Source organism: Balearica regulorum, chromosome 3, assembly GCF_011004875.1.
Source record: "Balearica regulorum gibbericeps isolate bBalReg1 chromosome 3, bBalReg1.pri, whole genome shotgun sequence".
NCBI classification, from domain to species: Eukaryota; Metazoa; Chordata; class Aves; order Gruiformes; family Gruidae; genus Balearica; species Balearica regulorum.
Genome location: NC_046186.1, coordinates 130,721 through 152,837, shown reverse-complemented (window position 1 = coordinate 152,837; position 22,117 = coordinate 130,721). Strand labels below are relative to the sequence as shown.

The 22,117-nt window shown below is 51.1% G+C and overlaps 3 protein-coding genes across 14 annotated transcripts in view; 2 read left to right on the top strand and 1 right to left on the bottom strand.

Annotated features, from left to right (window-relative positions):
- Nucleotides 1–9,967, top strand: part of NRBP1 (nuclear receptor binding protein 1) — a 43,478-nt gene extending 33,511 nt beyond the window's left edge. The window contains exons 8-18 of the mRNA XM_075750144.1: nt 2,772–2,855; nt 3,129–3,187; nt 4,345–4,443; nt 4,519–4,651; nt 4,943–5,045; nt 7,717–7,767; nt 7,870–8,005; nt 8,091–8,144; nt 8,538–8,601; nt 8,687–8,742; nt 8,939–9,967. Of these exons, the coding sequence (XP_075606259.1) occupies nt 2,772–2,855; nt 3,129–3,187; nt 4,345–4,443; nt 4,519–4,651; nt 4,943–5,045; nt 7,717–7,767; nt 7,870–8,005; nt 8,091–8,144; nt 8,538–8,601; nt 8,687–8,742; nt 8,939–9,037 (938 nt within the window). The 3' untranslated portion in view covers nt 9,038–9,967. The remainder of the gene's footprint in view (nt 1–2,771; nt 2,856–3,128; nt 3,188–4,344; nt 4,444–4,518; nt 4,652–4,942; nt 5,046–7,716; nt 7,768–7,869; nt 8,006–8,090; nt 8,145–8,537; nt 8,602–8,686; nt 8,743–8,938) is intronic.
- A 94-nt stretch (nt 9,968–10,061) lies between these two features.
- On the top strand, nt 10,062–20,422 carry KRTCAP3 (keratinocyte associated protein 3). 4 transcript variants are annotated; one of them, XR_012834956.1, is made up of 7 exons: nt 10,062–10,301; nt 10,400–10,459; nt 11,062–11,301; nt 11,557–11,691; nt 12,032–12,123; nt 12,812–12,873; nt 20,291–20,422. XR_012834956.1 is itself a non-coding variant. In XM_075750136.1 (6 exons), exons 1-5 carry the CDS (start codon nt 10,080–10,082, stop codon nt 12,113–12,115), a joined length of 741 nt encoding a protein of 246 aa, XP_075606251.1. In that variant the 5' UTR covers nt 10,062–10,079; the 3' UTR covers nt 12,116–12,123; nt 20,291–20,400. The 4 variants fall into 4 exon arrangements, 3 of the variants coding, with proteins under 3 accessions (XP_075606251.1, XP_075606252.1, XP_075606250.1); XM_075750136.1 differs by lacking the exon at nt 12,812–12,873 and having other exon boundaries at nt 20,291–20,400; XM_075750137.1 differs by lacking the exons at nt 12,812–12,873; nt 20,291–20,422 and adding an exon at nt 12,312–12,797 and having other exon boundaries at nt 11,101–11,301.
- IFT172 (intraflagellar transport 172) overlaps nt 13,092–22,117 on the bottom strand; it is a 62,792-nt gene continuing 53,766 nt past the window's right edge. For 8 of the 9 annotated variants that reach the window (XM_075750120.1, XM_075750121.1, XM_075750122.1 and 5 more), the window contains 9 exons: nt 20,941–21,057; nt 20,346–20,456; nt 18,361–18,480; nt 16,725–16,820; nt 15,991–16,050; nt 15,077–15,175; nt 14,435–14,588; nt 13,533–13,624; nt 13,092–13,254 (listed from right to left, as the gene is read on the bottom strand). In XM_075750120.1, coding sequence (XP_075606235.1) covers nt 13,165–13,254; nt 13,533–13,624; nt 14,435–14,588; nt 15,077–15,175; nt 15,991–16,050; nt 16,725–16,820; nt 18,361–18,480; nt 20,346–20,456; nt 20,941–21,057 — 939 coding nt within the window. In that variant the 3' untranslated portion in view covers nt 13,092–13,164. The remainder of the gene's footprint in view (nt 13,255–13,532; nt 13,625–14,434; nt 14,589–15,076; nt 15,176–15,990; nt 16,051–16,724; nt 16,821–18,360; nt 18,481–20,345; nt 20,457–20,940; nt 21,058–22,117) is intronic. The other variant, XR_012834955.1, reaches the window with a different exon arrangement.

Below are 22,117 nucleotides of genomic sequence, written 5' to 3'. Positions count from 1 at the left end.
GTGGCAGGGTGTGTGTGTGTGTTGAGAGTTTTTTTGGTGAGGTTTTTTGTTTGTTTGTTTTAAAGAAGACAAAACTTCATTTGACGGTATTAAATTGTTTTTACAGTAGTAGTGCATTGTTCTTTTTGAGTAGAAAAGAATAAATTACTTAATGGGGGAGGGGACAGTACTGTTAAACCTCATATTGATTCCTTGGCCAAAACATCTACAGAAAGGAAACAGGAAAGACCAGTAATGATGAGGAAATCCAGCTGCTGGAGAAGACCTGACATAGTCCCTCCTCTCTTAGTAGCCACCTATAGACCAGACATACATAGCAGACTACTTAAGGCAGATATTGCCCATAGGCAAAAGCAAGTTATCAGGACTTCTTCATTGTGGGTGTCTGGGAACTTCTTTAGAAGGCCCAGTATAAGAACCTGTTGTGCTAGACAAACCTTGGGTGATTTACCCTGTATGCTGAGTCAGGCGCTGGCTGGAGGCATGGTGACAGGGTAGAAGCTGGAAAAGGGCTGCCTCACTGGAGGGGTTTGGAGTCCCTCAGGTACTGATTTCATTAATGTTGAGGCTGTTAATAGAAATGTGGGGAATGTGTGATGTTGAGGTAGGTCGGGATATTCTCCAGAAGCACAAGAACACATTAGAGTACTGGACAAATTCTAATTGTAACTCATTAGTGCAAAATACAAAGCTGCACAAAAGTCGGGAGCTTGTAATTTAGGAACTGAGGAGGATCTGGCATCTACTAGCTGTTCCAGGGAGGAATTTGGCTTTCTTGCCAGGTGTGCAATGTTAAGATCCATTGGGGCAGAGTCCCCAGTAGAGAGAATTGGTGTGATTGTGCATGGCCCTGGCCAGAGCTCGTCTAAATCAGTCAGTGGCACTGGGAAAACGCAGAGCTGGTCTTAGGAGGAAGATGATTTAGCTTGCTTTGCCTAGTGCTGCGAAGCTGAGAGGACCTGGTGGTGTCTGTAAACAGGTTAGCACTAAGAATGAAGTAATTTTACTGGACTCCCAAGATTAAGAGCTAGCATAAGAACAAAAAGCAGTAAACTACTGTAAACATTAATTTGGGAAAGTAGATGCTGACCATTAGAGCAAGCTCCATTTCCAGTGCTCAAATAAGATAATATGATTTGGTATGTGCCACACAGCAAGGTTGAGCTGAGTTACCAAGAAAGATCCTTCTTGTCTAGCTAGAGCCCAAAGAACACCTCTCCTCTGAGGCTGGGAACTAGTTAAGTCTTATTCAACTGGAAATCCTCTTTGGTGTGTCCTGCCCTAATCCAGGAACACCTGGAAAAATACAAGTGGTTTGGCATGTCCCATGTAAGTTCCCATTGTAGCGGTACAGACCAGGACCAATTGTGGCTGTCTAGCAGGTTGACAGAGTGGGAGATGGGCCTGAGGCTGTGGGACCAGGCACATTCAAGGGTGGAAGTAGAGCTTTGGGTGGGATGGTGGCTCTGTGCTCCTTGTCAACCTTGGTGTTTCTCCCTGGTGAAGCCAGCTGCTTGGTTTTGGAGAGTTGTTTGCATTTGTCCTGGTTTTAGCTGGGATAGAGTTAATCTTCTTTCTAATAGCTGGTATAGTGCTGTGTTTTGGATTTAGTATGCGAATAATGTTTATAACACACTGATGGTTTTTAGTTGTTGCTGTGTAGCTGATGTGTCTACGCTAAATCAAGGATGCTCCAGCTTCCCACACCCTGCCAGGTGCAAAAGAAGCTGGGAGAGCACAGCCAGGACAGCTGACCCAGACTGGCCAGAGGGATATTCCCTGCCATTGAATGTCATGCTCCGGATATAACCGGGGAAGCTAGCTGGGAGGTGGGATTGCTGCTCAGAAACAGACTGGGCATCGGGTTGTCTTTTTTTTTTCCTTTCATGTGTGGTGAGCAATTGCATTTGTGCATCACTTGTTTTATTTATTACAATGTTCCTTTGATATCCTATTAAACTGTCTTTATCTCCATCCACGAGGGTTTTTTCCATTCTCCTCCCCATTCCACTGGGGGGGGAAAGGGGTGAGCGAGCAGCTGCGTGGTGCTTAGCTGCTGGTTGGGGTTAAACCATGACAGCAGTCTTTTCAGAGGTGGCTGTCCCGAAGGCTTATCTTTTAGGGGGGGTCGATACTTGTGTTCCGCTCATTGTTCTTGTGGCTGGGAGTTATTCCCTCCCTGTAGCTCTGAGTGGTTTGTGGTTGTTGCTGTGGAGGTGCTGGCTGCTGGGAGGTCTCTGCTGTCAGGGTGGTCATCTCTCCTGATTTGGCAGCTTTGCTTGACTTTTGTCTTGAGGCACTTTGGCACCAGTGCCCTGCTGATATGTGGAAAAGTTGCCTTGTAGGTCTATCCCTCTCCTAGAGTCCTGAGGTGGTGACTAATTGCAGTGATCTTGGCATCTCTGGCTGTTCCTAGGGCTTCTGTTATAGTTGAGTTGCTTGTGACAAATTCTATAGATCTAAGTTAGGTGCTTTCGGGACTCATGCTTCAACAGGAAGTCCTTCCCAGTCTTCGGCAGAAACTGCGGTCTTCACCTTTTGCTCTTGGAGAGTAATGCTAAGCTGCCTTAGTCGATCTGCAGCCAAGGAAACAATGGAGAAATACATTGGGGCAGGTGACCTGACATAAAGGACTGATGAAGGGCCAACTTAACTCTACTGTGCTGTCCCTTTGGGCACCAGAGCGCCCTGGAGTTGCATGTGTTCCCTAGGATCTAGTTGGGGATGGGATACAGTTTCCTGCATCCTAAGCATTCATGACTTTCTTCTAGTGGCACCGGACACAATTAACAACCATGTGAAGACCTGTCGTGAGGAGCAGAAGAACCTGCACTTCTTTGCCCCAGAATATGGAGGTATGGTGTGGCTACAGCGGTGAGCCTGGTTTTGTTGGCCTTACTAATGCTGCCGAGCTGTTCTGCATCTTGTTTTCAGCTACAGGCTCATGACAGATGTCACATTAACAGTTTTGAGTTATTTGCCTGCTTAAATGCTTCAACTCCTCTGTCTTTTGACAGCAGAGGAGGGAGAGGAGGCTGCAGGATTATCATAGCATGATTCAGAGGTGGTCCTGCTGGCATTGCTGAATGCAGGGATGGACTGATAAGAGTGTTATTTCTGTGTTACAGAAGTTGCCAACGTCACCACTGCTGTGGACATTTACTCCTTTGGGATGTGTGCACTGGAGGTGAGTGTGGAACACTTGGCTGTGGGACAGAGAGAGAATGAATTTGAGGGAAGGAAATTGCTCTGTGGAGATACTGTAGTTATGGATGGGTTAGCTTGGTAACAAATACACTTTGTTCCCTGAGCCAGATGCACTTTTCCTTGGAGGGTTCCCTATGGAGGCTCCCTCAAATGCCTTATTAAGAAGCAAATAACTCAGTAATGTGTACTTCTTTCTGAAATTCCTAATGTGTAATTCATTACTCTGGGTCTTGGCCAGTTCTGAAGTCTGACCCAGTGGCTGGTGGGAACAGTTGCTACTACAAACTGTACTTAATGTACATGGAGAACAAAACTCTTCTTCTGGGGAGTACCTGTTCTTCCTATGCTGTCTGGAGGAGAGGACAGATGTAGTCCATAACTTTTCTGGGCCAGCCTTTCCCCACCTGATATAGGTGTTGGTTGCAGTCAGGCATGAGTCTGATGTACCTGATCTTAGCAGCTGAGTTGTTCCTCTGTACTTGTAATCAGTAGGCCCGAGCCTAGGAGATGAGAGTTGTTGGTAGGAGTATTTTCTGGGAAGAATCGTCAGAAAGAGCCAACACAAAGAATTCTCAACCTATGCTGCACATCCCATAAGTGAAGCAGGAAGAGAACTGTGGAAACACACAACTTTTAGGAAGCAAACCTTGAGTTGAATCTTAAGATGTTCTCTGGAACCTTTTGCTGGTCTTTCCTAGCTGGTAATTTGAATACGTGTTGGCTGGAGCCAGTTCTGGATGGCGTTGTGTGCTTGCTTTTCTGCCTCTAATACAGAGCTATTCATACATCCAGGAGGGATACTGTCAGATTCTGGCGGTGATCCAGTTACTGCTTCGTTAGAAGATGGGAATTATCAAGCAGAAGTACAGGCCAATGGATCATGAGATTCGGAATGGAGATACTGTCTAAGGTGACGCTGGCGTAGTTTTCAGGTCACCCTGGCAATCTGTTAGGATGCTAGAAACAAGCTATCTTAATGAGGCAGTCATTCTCTCTCTGCCTCTATAAACTGTGACCTTAAATAGCACCAAACAACTTGGCCGTTATGATCTCATGCTTGGCAGTGGTCTCCTTAAGCTCTCTTCAATGTAGTCAGTAATTCTCAGTGAAGTCTGATGTGCTGCTTTGTGTTTGCAGATGGCAGTGCTGGAAATACAGGGTAATGGAGAGTCATCTTACGTGCCCCAGGAGGCCATTAACAGTGCCATCCAGTTGCTGGAGGACCCCTTGCAGAGGGTGAGTGAGGAAGGATCAGCACCCCTGCAGACATGTTGGCATTGCACAAGGTCTCATGCAATTTTTGTCTTTCAGGAGTTCATTCAGAAGTGTCTAGAACAGGACCCTGGCAAGCGTCCTACTGCCCGGGAGCTCCTTTTTCATCAGGCGTTGTTTGAGGTGCCATCACTAAAGCTACTGGCTGCTCACTGTATCGTTGGACATCAGCGTGAGTATGGAGTCCCAGGGTGCCGCATCTCGTGTTCTGCAAAGCTTCACTAAGTTGTCAGTACAGCTGGGATACCAGAAACCAAGACTGGTTTCATGCTGCTCATAGCAGACTGGGACTAGGGCGTTGTGAAACAGAGCTGCGGTCACTGCAGAACCTGGAGAACTATGGTGCCCTGCCTGCTCTGAGTGGCACGGGAGTTTAGCAGCCTAAAGCTTCTGGGTTTTTTATTGCTTTTCTTAGGTTGGAAAGGAATTGCAGTTGTGTTGTTTTGTTTTGTTTTCCTAATAGATATGATTCCTGAAAATGCTTTAGAAGAAATGACCAAAAACCTTGACATGAGTGCAGTGTTGGCAGAGATTAATCATGTGGACAGGGAAGGAGTCAAGATGATGTGAGTACCCCATGGTGTGCTTGGAGGGGGCTGCTCAGGTGCACGTGGAACAGATGCCAGGGTTCTGGGGTGAGCACTGAAGGATCTGCCTGGGACTCTTCCCTCAAGTTAGTGTTGCTATTTCACTGCTAACTGGGAAACAAAAGAGAGATGATGGTGCTGTTGTTGAAGGAGCAATCACTCTCTGGGCCCGCACCAAAAAAAAAAAAAAAGTCTGTGGAGGGTAACTCCTGCACCTGTGTTCTGTGAACAGATTCCATGCAGCCGAGATGTGAATTGCTCCCCAGATGGAGGGGTGGGAAATTAACACACTGTAGTTGGAACAGTCCTTAGCAAAATCTGGCTGAACAGTTTGGGGAAGTTGAGTCGGAGCAATCACAGGCTTGTCAAGTGGAGTCCAACATATTGGAGAAATGGTTCCTCAGTGTTTTCTTAATGGAACAGCTTACTCTACAATATGCAAAGGGAAAGGCTGTTTTGGGCAGCTATCAGTAACACACAGCAGCCATTTAAACTATAGAGGTGGCTCCCTAAGCAAGTGACTGTAATATGTATGGAGCAAGTAGAGTGCCAAAAAGTGATGTTAAATACTGGATAATGAAACCTCAGCTAGTTGAGGGGTTAGCTGAAAAGACTAAGATGTGGATACTGCATTTTCAGAGAAGACCAGGGTGCTTCCAGGGTAGCCCAGCATTCTGGGATGCTCAGGCTACTGAACAAAAGTAAGCAAGATGACAAGGAAAAAAAGGACTGTTCATTTGAGAAGCTCTTTGAGCCATATAGGCCTTTCTAAAAACTGACATTCTGATCTTCATAGAGCTAATAAATAATAGCGTTACCTTTGGAATGTTTTTTGTTAATTAAAGGTTCAAAAATGGAGGATAAAGAGTGAAAAGCCAAAGCTGTGCAAGAGTGATTCTTGACATATATTGGACTTCAGTCTGCAGAGGATTGGCTGTCTGGCATATGCCAGCTTGGAACTTGCTTTTTGGTAGCGCAGAGCTGTTGGAAAAGGAAAAAGAAAGCATAGTAATGACTTGAAGTGTCAGAGAGCATCATTTCTAGATGATTCATCAGACTGCCATGCAAACTGAGCTGCTAGAAAAAGTTGTAAATCTTTGCTGAAAACTACTATTGTACTAGAGGATGGGAAAGTAACAGGTGTGTGTGTTGAAAAGGGCTGGAGAGTCATCTGGAGAACTGAGGCAGATGTCCAGCCTACACCAGATCTGATGGAACAGGAAAGCACTTGGCGGGGCCCATGGCAGGATATGAGCAGCTTGCAGTCTCTGGCTAATCTCTGGAATTCTTCAAAGTAGTCTTACAACAGTGGTACAGGGAAGCCTGGCTGTTCAAAGTTTTTTGTTGCAACCAGTCTAAAAGAAGCTGTGGTCAAGTGGACACTGAAAAGCTGAACTGACCAAGGTGATGAGGAAAGTGTTTTACTGGGGAATTAGTAAAATAGGAGAACCTGTGTCTCCTTGTTAGTCAAAACCAGAAAGAAATGAGGTACTTGCTGTGCACTATTCTGGTGTTGCTAACTCCCTGTGCTGTGCAAAAGACAGTAACAGCTTGCTTTCGAGAGGAAAAAAACCCCACAAAAAAACAAACAAATACCAACAAAAAACTACTTCTCTGTCTGGGAAGGCTATGAAGTAACAGCACAGGAAAAGACTGTTTCCAGCTTGTTGAAAACACACTGCTGTGCAGCTATAGATGAGAGCAAATATGATATCAGAGTACCAAATAATGGGAAAGAAGGTTACAGTAGTTGGGTGAAATGTCTAAAGATGTTACCTGTACAATGTACATGTACAAAGTGGCAACCTTTGTGAAGAGTCCTGGAGTGGATCTGAGAGCTGACTTCACCAAGGGGCTGGAAATCATTGTCACCACATAGAGGAACTGTATGTTCTTGAGGGTGAGAAAGAGGAAGAGCAGTAGTTATGGCACAAATGGCAGGGGCTGTCAGTGCTTACTGTCCTCTGTCAGCCACCACTAAGGAAGATGTTCAATGGAATTAGAGGCTGGGGAATTAAAAATTAATTGGTAGCAAGGCTTCCTCTGGGATGCTACATTAAAAAGCCACCAAGCTGGATGAGCAGTCTGGGAAAGAAATTACAGAGAGAACAAAAGTATCCCAAACTCCAGTCAGAAATATTTGGGCAGGGCATTAAATACTGAGGTGTAGTTTCCAGTTTCTGGTCTGGAGTGATATGGCTGGTCATACTGTGCCATCAGCTGCTGCAGACATTCTTGTGTTTGCAGTGCTGAGTGCCCTTGCTCTTCTGGAGATGGGACGCAGGTTTCACGGGTCTGGTAGAACAGATGTCTCCGAAAAACCTTGCTAGGAACGTGGTGTTATTGGGCTAGCTTCCAAATAATTGTTTGTGTTGGACAGCTCTCTACAGGGAGGTGATACCTGTTCTGCCATAATTAAAATGTTGCCTTATCCTTAGCTTCTATGAATATTGCTTCCTGTACAGGAAGATTGGAGTCTGTCTTGCTGTTGGCTGGCTGCCTCTGTCAGTACTCATCCTGCCCACCGACAAAGCTGTAGTCTAGGACATGGGGATTTGAAATTGCAGCTGAAGATACTTGAGTGGATGGTTCTGTTAGATGACTTCTCAACTCAGTACTCTTTCTTTCTTTTTTCTTTTTTTTCCCCCAGCTTCTCACAATCTCCAGCATTGGAGCTGGACAAGTTCCTGGAGGATGTAAGGTAAGAGGGTTTTTATTTAAAAAACAACAACAACTTTAACTGTGTGTGAGACTGGAAAACTTTTGGAGAGGCATAACCTCAGACCTTGCTCCTTTCTTGTAGGAATGGTATCTACCCCCTCACAGCTTTTGGGATGCCACGACCCCAGCAACCCCAGCAAGTAGTGGTGAAATCTCCCATTGCTCCACCATCAGTGAAAACCCCAACTCCAGAGCCTGCTGAGGTGGAGACCCGCAAGGTGAGAGATGGGAGCTTCATTCCTCCCCAGGCAGCTGTGCTGTGTAGCAGCAGTCAGTCACAGGGCGTCTCTGCTTCTGTTTCAGGTGGTGCTGATGCAGTGCAACATTGAGTCAGTAGAGGAGGGCGTGAAGCACCATGTACGTTCCCACCTTCTGGCTGAGCGTGCTGTGTGAGGGTCTACTAGGGCAGCTGTGCAAAGCGTGTGGCTGCAGCATGCTGATGTGCTGCTGGTGCCTGGTGCAACCTTCTGCTGCCACAGCTGCCATCTTTGGGGCCCGAAGCCAGGTCCAGGCCCATGCCTGTGGCTCACCTGGCACGTAGCAAACTTTTTTGGCCCACCCCCAGATTCAGGCTTCCTCCGCAGGATGGTGCTGGCTGTGGTTTGGAAAGGAACTGGATGTGGTTGTTCTGTTAGACTCCTGTGGGTCTCTGGAGAGGGGTGGTTCCTGTCCTGATGGGGATTTCTGGGGATGCTCCTGGCTGTCTGTGGCCACCATGCAGCCCCTCATGAGAACTTCTCTACCCTGCAGTTAACACTGCTGCTGAAACTGGAAGACAAGTTGAATCGACACTTGAGCTGTGACCTGCAGCCGAGTAAGTACCTTTCTTCCTATGCTGTGGTGCATCGGGGCCAGCAGTGCACTTGGACCTGGCACTTATACCCTTCCCTGTGTTGCAGATGATAACATCCAGGAGCTGGCAGCTGAACTGGTCCAGCTTGGATTCATCAGTGAGGTAAGCAGCCCTGGGCCTCGTGGGGATATATGTCTGCATTCCTTTTTCAAACGGTTTATGCCAGATTGCTCATTTCTCCTACCTCCCCAGCTAGAAAAGAAGACATGTCCCTGCCCATGTGCCCTGGCAGGCTTCAACCAAGCTCTTAGCTTTGCACAGACTGGGCCTACCCCTCACTGTAGCTTGTTCTTCCCAGGCTGACCAGAGCAGACTTACCTGTTTACTTGAAGAGGCATTCAGCAAGTTCTACTACACCCGGAATGGAGCCCTGACGGCAGTGACTGTGTCATCTTAGCACCCCTTGGCTCCCAGGCGGCCAGTGTGGCTTTGTTGCCTGTGACCCCTTCTGTGTCTGTCCATCACTGTAGGGCATCAGCAAGACCCCAGCTGCAGTGCTTGGAAGCTCATCCTGCATGTGCCATGGCTGGGCTCAGCGACAATCCTCCCTGCCCGCCTATTAAAGGGGACTTTGCGCATCAGTATTATTTCCAGCCCTGTTTTTGTTGGGATTTTGCCAGGTGGTGCCAGGGAGCCGGGTCCTGGCTTGGGGTGTTCTGTAGCCCCATTCATGTGCATGGAGTTTGTTCTGTTTGAATTGTACAAAGTGTCTTTTGCACAGCACAGAATTTTTTTCTTTTTTCTTTTTTTCTTTTTCTTTTTTTTCTTCTTTTTTTTTTAATTTAAAGGTAAACAGGGGGGAGCCCCTAAGCCCTGCCCCCTTTCTGCACCCTACTCTGCCTCTGGCAACAGTCACTACCCTTCTTCCCGGGCAGAGGGAGCCAGGGGTGGCTGGGCTCCCACAGCACCTGCCTGGCGCTTTGCCTGCCTCTTCTGCTCCCCTTCGGCTGCACTTTGTTTACTTGTTTTGCACAGCCGCCCAGCCCTGCACTTCGGCATGCACTGTAGGTGCAGGGCTGCGGTGTGTGCTGACACTGGGCTGTGTCCCCTGCAGCCTCCTGGAGCCCAGCGTGGCCCGTCCCGCCCTGCTCTCCCTTTGCACCACGGGTCGCTGCGGGCAGCCCGGGGCTGCTGGGGCAACGGCCCCGGCTGCCCCGCGTCCCGGTGGCAGCGCCGGGACCTGCCCTCGCGGTCCCCCCCCCTTCCCGTCCCGGGGTGCTTGGCGGGGCTGAGCCCGTGGCTCTGCACGCCTCCGCGGGGCTGGGCATAGCGCCGCTCCTGCATCTCATTTCTATCATTTCCTATTTTTAATAAACTGTTTTGTAAATACGCGAGTGCTGCCTCTTTCCGGGCCGGGGGGGGGCGGGCCGGGCCTGCCCTGCCCTGCCCCGGGGCGGTGCCGGCTGCGGGCGGCTCTTCGTGCGGCGGTTGCGGCGGCCATGGCCGGCGGGTGCGGGGGGCGGCCGTGGGGCCCGGGGACGCTGGCGGAGCCGCGGCGGCTGATGCGCGCCGGGCTGGGGCTCATCGTGCTGGGTCACGGCAGCCTGGTGCTGGGCGCCATCGTGCACGGCTCGGTCCTGCGGCACGTGGTGGGCGCCAGCCGCGCCGTCACCCCCGAGTACGCGGTGGCCAACGTAGTGTCCGTGGGCTCCGGGCTGCTGGTGAGAGCGGCGGGTCGGGCCGGGGGCCGGGCCGGGCCGCGGGAGGGGGGGCCGGCCCTGCTCGAGGCGCGTGTTGAGCGTGGATCTCTTCCCCGCAGAGCATCACCGTGGGCATCATCGCTATCCTGGTGTCGCACAACCTGTCCCGGGCAGCCCTGGTGAGTGCAGGCCCGTGGGGGCAGCAGCCGAGCGGGCTGGAGGGGGGGGGGCCTCGGCGCGGCCCAGCCCCCGCCGGCAGCCGCTGCCCTGGACTTTGTTCCCGGTGGCTCCTTCCGCCTCGGTGGATCATGGGGTTGTAGGTGTTGCGTGCTGCCCCGGCTCAGCCCCGCCGGCAGCACCGGGAGGGTGGGCAGCAGCGTGGGCACTGAGCACAGTCCTGGGCAGAAACGCTTCAGCCTGTGGGTAAAGCTGCAGCTAGAGTAAGGCAGAGTGGGCCTGAATGAGGCAAAGCTGCTGCTCGTGGGGGCCTCGGCTCTCAGCGAAGCTGGGCCTGTGCTGGGGCTCCCCAGCTGCAGGAGTGCATGGGAGGGGGCTGTCTGGTGCCTCTGTGCTCATGGGAGGGGCGAAGGATGCAAAAGGTGCAAAAGCTTCATCGAGTGCAGGGCTGAGCCATGCTAGAAGGGGTAAGAGATTGCATGTGCTCACTTGGTGCAGATGTCTGGGGTTCCTGGCACCCTCATTACCCTCTAGAGAGGCTGTGCGGAGGTGTGGTGTGCCTGGCCCCATGCAGGGGCTGTGCCTAGCATGACGTTTTCCCCAGCTTTGGCCAGTCCCACTCTCATGTTCTTGCTGCCTGCAGCATTGGACCCTACTGAGCGTGTCCCTGTTGAACTGCCTCCTGTCGACAGCGTGCAGTGTGGGCCTGGCACTGGCCATCGCCCTCACCGTTCACAGCAGGGGTACGCGCCTTGTCATGGGCTGCAGCAGCTCTGCACTGCCTGCTGACGCCCGTGCAGCCATAGCGACCAACGACTGTCCTTTCAACACCACGCGCATCTATGTGAGTCTGCACCCCCTCCCACTCTTCCTCTTTCTGTCTCTGCTTCCTCTCTTCTTTTTCTTCTCTCTCCCTCTCTCTTTTGCCCACTCTTTCTGCCTCTCTTCCTCTCGCTCTCCTTCCCGCTCCCTTTCTTTCTCTCTCTCCCCCCACCTTCTCTTCCCCACTGCCTGCACAGCCTCTGCTCAGCTGCATGCAGGTAGGCTGGGTGCAGTGGACCACGCTCCCTGAGGGACCTCCCGACCCTCTGCTCTGCAGGACACAGCCCTGGCACTCTGGTTCCCCTCTATGTTGCTGGCGGCTGCAGAAGCTGTGCTGTCTGGCAGGTGCTGTTTGGTGGCCTTGATCTTCCGGGGCATTGGGCCCTGTGCACACAGCTATGGCAAAGAGCAGGTATGACCCCGTTGATCCAGACAGGTCTCCTAGCCTCTGCACCACCATTGCTGCCTTTGTGCTGCATTTTGAAGGTGCTGAGTCCTGTTGGGCCTTTGTTCCCATACAAGCAGGCTGTGCAACAATGGGAGCGGGGAATGTCAAGTTTGACCTTCGTCTAGCCAGCCTTGGGGATAGACTGGCACCCCTTCATCTTGGGTAGTTGCAGAGGGACCCTCCTCTTCATGCCTCTGATAGCCAAGTCTGTGCTGGCTGGCTGTCATGAGTGACCATGCTGCCCCCTCCCCCCCATCCCTGTGGCCCTCCACTTTTTTTTTTTTTTTTTCCCCTCTCGCTCTAGCTGGCAGGGCCAAGTACAGTGAAGGAGGGGCCACCGCGTGAGATGCAGCAACTTCTGGCAGGGATGGCTGAGTCTTGTACCTAGCTGGAGAGGTGAGTGCAGTACATGTGTTATGCTTGGGGGAACGAGAAGCTCTGCTGTCAAGAGGGCCCCTGCCCACACCAGCCCCCCCGAAACATCTCTTTTCAAGCACATACTACAAATACTGGCCAGTGGTGTCAGAGCAATGCCTGGCCCTGCAGCACAGTCTGGTATTCATGCATGCTTTTTTCACTCCCAGGTGGTGCTGCAGGAGTGCTGTGATCCAGCAAGGTGAAGTTGCACCTGCACCATGCTCTTGCCCCAGGTGTAGACACTGGTAGGGTGGGCTGTGGGGGTGGTGCTGTGTGTGCCCTGCCCCCACTCCCCCCCCCACCCAGGACAAACCCTGCAGGTTCCAGACAGAAGCTGCCCACTGTCACCAGGCAGCCTTTGCCCAGCAGGTGCCATGGGCTCTGGATGCACTCCCCTTCTCTCCCCATGCTGCAAGGCCTGTCCTGGCACACTAGAAGCTTCATTGGTCTTAGATGCAGTGATGAGGGTGGGCAGAGGTGCTGGGGCCTGGCAACAGCCAGGGCTGGCCTGGGCCCTGGTGGCCCTGTTCCAGAGCAGGCAGGGTCAGCTTTCTGTGCCTGTGATCAGGCAGGCCAAGGAACGGAAAAATGAAGAATTCCTTTGTTGTGAGCCTCTGTTGTTTCCCTGAGTAAATAAAGTTTTCCTTTTCATACTGGCTGCTGTAAGTGGCTCCCCAGGGTGGATGCTTGCTGGGAACTGGGCCCACTGATGGAAGGACAGTGCAGCTGGTATGTAAACCGATCTCCATGCTTGCCCCCCACCCAAGCACAGGGATGTCGACAGAACATGGTCCTAGTGTGACAGTCACCCATCATGGTGGAGGTTGCATATTTAGCATAGCTAGGTTCAGGCTGAGAGACACATGTACAGGGTTACAGCCCTGTGCCCTGGGAACTACATGTGTTCCTGGACTCAGCATCCCTTGACAAACGGGAGCGCAGCAGGATTGAGAGACATGTTTATTGGAGGTGGAAGTGGAGGGTGATGAAGAACAGGACTGAAAACTGCCACAGTCCAGCTTACTGGAAAGAGAAGCTGGTGCTCGGGAGTCCCCCACACCACTGGCTGAGGAACTTGAGCACATCTTGGCACGCAGGGCTGTGGGATGTCTGCAGAATGAAAGAGCCAAGGGGGCAGTGCCACCACCCCCTGCCCGAGGGCACACCCGCCACCCCCCCCCCACCCCCCCCCCTGAGGGCTGACAATGATGCACAGGCAGGACTGGGTCTGCCCCAGCTCCGTACCCACCCAGCAGCACACAGGGAGACTGCATTAAAACTGCCCTAGTTCAGTGTGTCTCCATCTGGCAGGATAGTGTTTTATCGTGAGCATGAGGGCTTGAACACCCTGCAGACTTTCTCCCTGCTCTGCAGGGTCCCTGGCTCACCTTGACAGCCATCAGAAACTTGTTCCATGTGTCCTTGTTCGCTTCTCGGCCTGGCTGCTTGAACTCTATCTTGTTTCTTAGTACAGGGTACCCTGGCAACAGTGACACCTTCAGAAACAAGCTGAGACCCACAGCAGATCCCCTACCTTGTGCACCCCTTCCCTCTCTGCCACGGGCAGATGGCTAGGGCTGCTCCAATGGCACAAAGCAGGGGAACAATGCTGCCTCTGGCTTTTAGAGACCAGAATGAGGAAGGAGGGTGTACACAGTGGCAGGATCAAAGGAAGATGAAGGCTGAGCTGCCCTTTTAAGTAAGTCCTGCACCGCAGTCCCTCACTGAAGAGTGCCAAGTGATGGGGGACAGGACGGACAGTACTTGCCAGAATACACAGCTTTTGTAGAGTGGGGGCAAAGCACGGCCAGGCGCTGCATGTGCACATTATCAGTGCTGGCCAGCCTGGACAGTCTCCTAGGCATTGCTGTGCAAGACTGAGCAGTCATAGAATCATACAAACACAGAATAGTTGAGATTGGAAGGAACCTCTGAGGGCTGTATGGTCCAACTGCCCTGCTCAAGCAGGGCCACTCACAGCCAGTTGCCCAGGGTCACGTCCAGATGGCTTTCAACTGTCTCCAAGTGTGGAGATGCCACAACTTCTGTGCAACCTGTTCTAGTGCTCAGTCACCCTCACAGTAAAAAATGGGGAGCATTTCCCTATCTCCTCCAGTAGAACTGGTCTCCACCGCCACATAGTCTCCCTACTCCTCCGACAGCATAGCCTGAACTCTCTCCCAGACATGCACCCCCCCTCCCCCCCCCCCAACACCCCCCCCCCATGTTCCCACTCCCTCCATGGCATCATGTACTCCCTTGCATATGTTTGAGCTGGCCTGGAGCTCACCTGTAAGCACACAGGGAAGGGAGCGCACCCCTGTATTTGCTGCCACCAGTGAAGCTTCATAGGTGTCACGCTCGTCCTGTGGCAGCACCTGCTCCAGCCGTTGGTCCATGGACATGGTGAGCACCCAGTCCCTGACCTCCTCCCGCTTCTCCTCCTGCAGGGCAGAGGCCAGTGCACCTCTTGCTATTGCATGCTGTGCCACTGCCCATCTGCTGCTCCACAGCACTAGGGAGCATGCTGGGGAGGGTAGCACGAGTGTGCATGCACACACATAGAAGCATAGAATGGAAGGGACCTTAAAGATCATCTAGTTCCAAGCCCTCTGCTATGGGCAAGGACACCCTCCACTAGCCCAGGTTGGTCAAAGCCCCACACACGTATGTGCATATATTTTTTTTTTGGCGGGGTGGGTGGGTGGGTGAGGGATGCATATGTATACAAGCGCATGTGTATATTGGGAGGGGAACATGAGAAAGAGTGCGTGTCTGCACATGTGTATGTACTGGCGCTGCATGTGTGTTTGCAGTGGGGAGTACGTTTCCATCTCCTGTAGTGCTTGCAGTCCCACCCTTGCCCCAGTCAGAGAGGGCCCTGAAGCAGCATCACTGTTCATGGGAGCTGGAGAAGGCAGATGACACTCACAGGCACATGCTGTTGGGCTGGAAGTGGCACTTCAAAAGGAATGTCTGTGCTCTGGAAATCAGAGTGGTCCAGAGAATCCAGGTTCCCTTCTTCAATGGCCTGAGAAAGGAGAAGTGGAGCACTAGGCAGTACCTCCTTGGAGTTGACAGTATAATGTACATTGTGAGGATGGCATTACTGATGCCTTCATTAATTAGTGCTGTGGTGACTGGGCCCTCCTGGGCGGTGGCATTTATGGCCATCTTTTGCAGTGTCAGGGGATGTGTGCCCCTTAAACACTCCAGTACTCAAACTGGTCAGGTGGTCTTGAAGGGAAACATGAAATGGGGAGCTTTTTTATTTCCCTCAGCAGCTGCTGACAGCATTTAGAAGACTGGTACAGTAAGGTCTGTCAGCTTCCTAGGGTTTGATGTTTTCTGGTGACCTATTACCAATCAAGGAAAGAGTTGACTGGGGTGGGGGGGCTCCTGAATCTTGTATCACAGTGGCTAAAAGCACTGGGCCATGCCCTCCACCCCTCAGGTAATTTTTCCTTCCCTTGGAACAACTCGGATGAGATCACCCTGAAAGCTGTAACAGCACTTGCATCCATGAAGACTACAGGCCTAAACTGTTAGGCCAACTTGCTCTTTGCTGCATCCTGCATGCATGGTGGCATTGGCACACACATGGTGACACAGTCAGGGCTGCTCAGGCACCCTGCATGGCAAGTCCTTCTACAGCTAGTGTTAGGGTCCTCACTGCTGTGTGCACACACACTGAGCAGTGTTCAGGGTTCTCCGTCAGCACCAGCTCACATGTGCTGCAACATTCAAACCTCAGGAATACCCTGCCCAGGCTGAGGGTCTGTTTTGGCCCAACAGCCCATTGTCATTTTAAGTATGATAGCCCTCCCTCCAGCAGACTATACGCACCTCTGAGAGGTCCAGGAAGCGGTTCAGGAAGATGAATGCCATGTTCTCCCAACTGACTGCCTAGTTCAGAGAGAAACCCCAAGTGAGACCAGGCAGCTTATCTTCACAGCCACAACTCTCCTGGTTGAGTGATGGCTGGAAAGGATATAGTTCTGTTTGTCCCAAAACATCCCACTTGCAGCATAGGTAATAAAGGAGAGTGCACATCCCAGCTCACCATCCCTGAAGACTGTTTCACAGGCAACCACTGGGACAACCAGCCCAAAGGCTGTCCCACAAGATGGAGTCAAGCATTATTGCACAGCCAGTGTCAAGCAGTGAGAAAACACTGCTATGCTAGCCACGTGTCATTGCATCTGGGCAGGCAGTCAGAGCCTGTAGCCTCAGGAGGAAGGTAACACTTAGGTGACCTGGAGCAAGACCTAAGGCAGACCAGGTAGAAGCCCTGAATCTACACTAACAACAGAGCCATGCAATATAATGTGTCCTCTGGTCTACCCCTGGGCCTGCAGTTCATGTGCCCTTGCTAGCTCAGGTCTGCCCTTCCACACCAACTGCCATTCCATGACAAAATGCAGAGGCTGGCAAGCTGTTTGAGGAATGGCCTCCAATGCCAGCATCTGGCTATTTGTGTGCCACTGCAGCCAGGAGAGGCTAGGGGAAGATAAAGTTGAGAATCCCTGAGCCCAGGGTCCTCCACCTCCTTAGCTGCTCTGGTGGCCGATAGCTCTTACCTTTGCAGCTATCCCAGCTTCATAGAAAGCCTTGTCTGCAGGGAGGAGCTCAGTGTGGCGCAGCAGGGAAATGGACAGCTTGGCAGCCACAGTGTCCTGCAGACAGAAGGGACAGTAAAGCCACAACAATCAGCACAGAAAAAACAGGTCGGAAGGGATCTCATGAGATCATACTGCCCCAGACTCACGGTAGGGACTCTGCAACCCCATATTCCCAAGATGAAACAGAGGTTAAAAACTTTGGTCCTGCCTCTAAGTACTCTCACTATGTGAACACACAGGAGGACTGTTGTCTGAAGGTGAACTTCTTTATTAACCTTGCTATTTTTTTTAACTAGCAATCACACACAAACTCCCACCATTTGAGTGACAGAATAGTTGCAGTTGGAAGGGACCTTTGGTGATTGCCCAGGCCAGTTCACAGCCCCACACCCCCCCGCCCTGTTCAAAGCAGAGTCAGCTACAGCAGGTTGTTCAGGAACACGTCTGGTCAGGTTTTGAGTGTCTCAAGGGTGGAGACTCTCCACCCTCTCCAAGAAACCTGTTCTGGTGTTCAGCCACAGTCACAGTAAGTTTTTTTCATGTATTCAATCACATAATTTGTGGAGCGAGGGTGAGGAATTCAAGGGAGAATTTCCCTTCTCTGCTTGCCAGATAGGTTCTCATCACATCAGAACTGGGAAGGCCACCCCTCCTTCACAGTCTGAAACAGACTACCCAACAACACCTCTACATTCCACAACTGTGTAGGTCTGTACAGGTTTCCAAGACATCAGACTTGGGTCTTTCTGTCTGACATGGCTCTGTACCCCCAACATCTAGACACATAGCCATGGGGAAGCACCAGTCTCCCCTATGACTTTTACTGGCATCCGAGCTGTGGCAGCCTTTTTTTTTTTCACCGCCTGCTTTATCACAGCTCCAGTCCCACACTCATACAGAGCTTTATCACAGTTCCATAATCCCATATGAATCACAGCAGGTACTCCGCTATATATCGTGGCCTGCAACAAATCCCAATGCACCTAGGAGTCAAAAATACTCAGTGCCCCATGAGGCCCAGTACTCAGGCCCATAAGCTCCCCAAGCCCCACAGAAGGCCCAGCACACAGGTGCAGTATCAGCCTAAGCCCTGTGTGATGCCAAGCACCCAGGTTCATGAGCTCCCAAAGCCCCTGAGAGGCTCAGCAAACAGGCCCATGAGCTCCCAAAGCCCTGCAAAAAGTCAATCTACTTTCAAGACCATGTGTGAAGCCCAGCAGCTCTCATGGCCCAGGACAGTGGAAGAGGAAGCAGTGCTTCTCCTTGACAGCCAGATTTTTGTGTGATCCCTAAATTTCGACTGGTGCCTCCGCTCTCACAACTTGTGCCGAGCATATGGATCAGCTTCCCACTGGTTTACATTGCAGTCACAGTGGCTGGGGGGTCACACTATAAGGAGTCAGAGGAGACTATCTCCCGTTCCACCTGCTAGTGGTGGGCTCCCAGATCACCATAGTCCCACTCTCATGAATCCACGATGCATAAGTGATCCATGAAGTGGAATAGTGAACTATGGGTAGCCCTGAACCTGCATGTCCTCACAGGGCTCTGCACTCAGGGTGGTGAGTTGGCAAAGGAACTTCAAAAACCTTACCAGTTGCTTCACGCCCTGGGCAGCTGAGCGAGTGGCATAGTAGTGAGAGATCAGCAGCATTGTTTCAAACTCTTTGTGTGCTGGAGTGTCTGCCTCACTTGACTTCACTAAGTTTTCACACTGGGGAAAAAAAAAAAAAAGGACAGTAAATGAGAACTTGAGAGCACAGGGGCACGCTTCATCCACGAGTGCAGGGAAAAGCTAGGAGAGAGAAGGATCTGAGCAACTGGCTGATGGATCAGGCACAAAGAGTAAAAGGGGGTCACATCAGGCTGGCGGCCAGTCACTAGTGGGGTTCCCCAGGGCTCCATTTTAGTGCCAGTTCTCTTTAATGTTTTCATAAATGACTTGGATGTAGGACAAGAAGGTGTCATATGCAAATTTACAGATCACACCAAATTGGGAGGAGCTGTTGATTCTGTCGAGGGTGGAGAGACCTTGCAGAGAGATCTGGACAGACTGGAGAACTGGGTAATCACCAACCGCATGAGGTTTAACAAGGGCAAGTGCCGGATTCTGCACCTGGGAAGGGGCAACCCTGGCTATACATACAGACTGGGCGATGAGACGCTGGAGAGCAGCCATGCTGAAAGGGACTTGGGGGTCTTGGTCGACAGCAAGTTGAACATGAGTCAACAGTGTGCCCAGACTGCCAGGAAGGCCAACCGTATCCTGGGGTGCATCAAGCATGGCATTGCTAGCTGGTCTAGGGAAGTGATTGTCCCACTCTACACCGCGCTGGTGCAGCTTCACCTTGAGTACTGCGTGCAGTTTTGGGTACCACAGTACAGAAAAGGACATAAAACTATTGGAGAGTGTCCAAAAGAGGGCAACAAAGATGGCGATGGGTCTAGAGGGGAAGACGTATGAGGAGAGGCTGAAGTCCCTTGGTTTGTTCAGCCTACAGAAGAGGAGACTGAAGGGAGACCTCATCGTGGCCTACAACTTCCTCACGAAGGGGAGCGAAAGGGCAGGCGCTGATCTCCTCCCTCTGGTGACCAGTGACAGAACCCAAGGCAATGGAATGAAGCTGTGACGGGGAGGTTTAGGTTGGATATTAGGAAAAGGTTCTTCACCGAGAAGGTGGTCGGGCACTGGAACAGGCTCCCCAGGGAAGTGGTCACGGCACCGAGCTTGACTGAGTTCAGGAAGCGTCTGGATAATGCTCTCAGTCATATGCTGTGATTCGGCTGGTCCTGTGTGGAGCCAGGAGTTGGATTCGATGATCCTTATGGGTCCCTTCCAACTCAGGACATTTTATGATCCTTTGATTCTATGAAATACCTAGGCACCTCTGGGAACTGGAGAAGGGTTCGGCCTTGGGTGCTCTGGGTCCTACGGAGTGCTGAGGGGAGGAGGCTGTGGGAGAAGGGGAGCGCCAATAGTACTGTAACAACAGCCAGCACTGGAAGCAGGGGTGAGTTTGGATGGACAAAGGGGGATCTGTGGATTTACTTTGTGCTAGAGGTGGGTATTGGTGGGACAGAAACAGAGAAGAGGCAATCATGGGCTCTGGCTGGGGTATTCTGGAACAGGGAAGAAGGTGCAGAAGGCTCTAGGCTTCTCTGGGGAGATGGGAAGGACTTTATTTTCCAGGGTCTGTAGTTCTGTGCCTTCCCCAGGTCCTTGCCCCACCCAGGCTGCTGAACATGGGTGTAGGATGAAAAGTGGGCATGTTGTGATAAGCTCTCATGTAGCAGTGACACACTGAGCTCTGCCAGTGCCAGTGTACAGACCCACTTCTAGGATTTGGCATTGAGTGCAGGGTCGTCATCTTCCCTGACTTCTTGCCCAGCCACGTCCACTTCACAGGATCCTGTTGTTCTACTGTCCACATAGTGGACATTTTCCCATTTCCCCTTTGCTTATGTTCTACAAATACTTCCTATGCCACCTGGCTAGAGACTGATTCTTCTTTCTCCCCTGCTAGGAGCCACCAGGGCGTTGGAGTCTAACAGGCAGTGGTGGCCATGGCCCACACTCACCAGATGGAAAAGAACATCACGCAAGTCAGCCCAGCTGGAGTAGGCCTCGGCACAATTCATGCCAGATGCATTCACCATCTCCACAAAGAGCCGCTTGTAAATGTTGAAATTCTGCAACAAAAAGGAGAGAAATCTTGAGGGAGCCAGATGGGGAGTCAGCAGAACTCTCCTGCTGTCAACCACAGGCTGAGGGAATGGCAGCTCTGTGCACAGGCTCCTGGAGTAGCACTGCTGCAGATTGCTGGTTGCAAGGGGTGCTGCAGGACAAAGCAGGGAAATGGGGAGGAATGCCTCCTGCAGCCAGTGCTCTGAGAGGCAAACATGGTTCCTTTTACTCTGGTCTTGGTGGTTAAGGTGTTCAAAACAAGCACAAATACTGAACTCCCCCTGCTCCTTCCCTGTGGAGAATATATGCCAGGAGATTGCCTTTAGTCCTCTAGCTGAGGAGCCTCTGGAAGAATTCACAATAAGGCTGAAGTGGCTTGGAGGTGTTGAACACCTGGCAATCCCAGTTCTGGACTGGAAGCCTGACTCATGTAGCAGATCGGAGCACACTCTGGCAACTCACACTGGGATGTCATGCTGTCTTCATTACCTGTGTGTTGGCAGGTGCTCCATGGTGGACATACAGGCTCAGGGCTTTGTCCCAACTGCCCTCCCGGATGAGGTGGGTTGCATACAGAGCTACATATTTGTGTAAGACTTTATAGTTCTGGAGAAAGCACACAGAAAGCAGTAGCGTGAGATTCATGAACTGTATACTTGTCACTTGGTAGGGATGGTTTCAGATGCATGTACGCATACCCATACACTTGAATCCCAAAGGGCGAGACCAGCTAATCAGAGACAGACTACACACAGCAGACCTTGGTTTTGATTTGGGCCACACTGGACACCTCTAATCCTGGTTAGCTGATGCTGTGCTTATCCTTCACACATGCAAATAAAGCTGTTCTTTCAGCTGCTCACCACTTTCCAAAGGAATACTGCCAAATACCTAAAGGATGCAGTATTTCCACAATGTGGCATCACAGGTATTAATTGTAAACTGGCCCTTAGTCTAATGAAACAATGAATCAAAACACTTTGTGGACTGAAGACTTTCATAATTTGCAAGGCATTATTCAAATGCTGTCAGATCTGTGGGACTGGAGGCCTCCTTGGAGCGCTGCTCATACATGTGCTGATCACATAAACACTTTGCTGAGGACTGATTGTAGTAGGCCTTACTTGAACCGAGCAAAGACCTGTTTCACACAGGCTTAACTATACTAATGAGATGAGGAAGATGGTGCAAAATGTGCAATCCTGTCAAAAAATGAGCAATGGAAGCAAGGTTATTAAGCACAAGAGAGACCAGTGCCTCAATGATATGTCTAGAGCTTGAACATCCAGATGTGGATGTTGGTGAAACACTAGGTGCAGGACAATTTAGGATAAAGCTTAAGTTTGGTATGTGACCTGTTTTGATAAATATAACTTTTTTTCCCTGTATAATCACCATAGAACAGCTGAGTCAAAAGTCATGAAATTCTGCACTGGTCATGGAGCAAGGTTGTGCTAATGCTCTTAGAGGCATAAACAGACAAACGTCTTCGGGGACTGAATGTGGTAATGTTGTGCCTGGCTCACGATAAAACTGATGAAGCCTTTAGCATTGAATTAAGTGTGAAGTTATTCTTTATGGAAGAAGATCAGCACTGGTATCTCCTGATAATTAGAACATCAGCACAGAAGTCTCCAAGATAACTACAACAAAGACCATTCGTATC

Coding starts and splice junctions, on each gene's coding strand:
- KRTCAP3 (XM_075750136.1), top strand. CDS start 10,080: ATGGCCGGCGGGTGCGGGGGGCGGCCGTGGGGCCCGGGGACGCTGGCG. Junction 11,302..11,556: donor TCAACACCACGCGCATCTAT/GTGAGTCTGCAC, acceptor TCTGCTCTGCAG/GACACAGCCCTGGCACTCTG. Junction 11,692..12,031: donor ACAGCTATGGCAAAGAGCAG/GTATGACCCCGT, acceptor CTCTCGCTCTAG/CTGGCAGGGCCAAGTACAGT.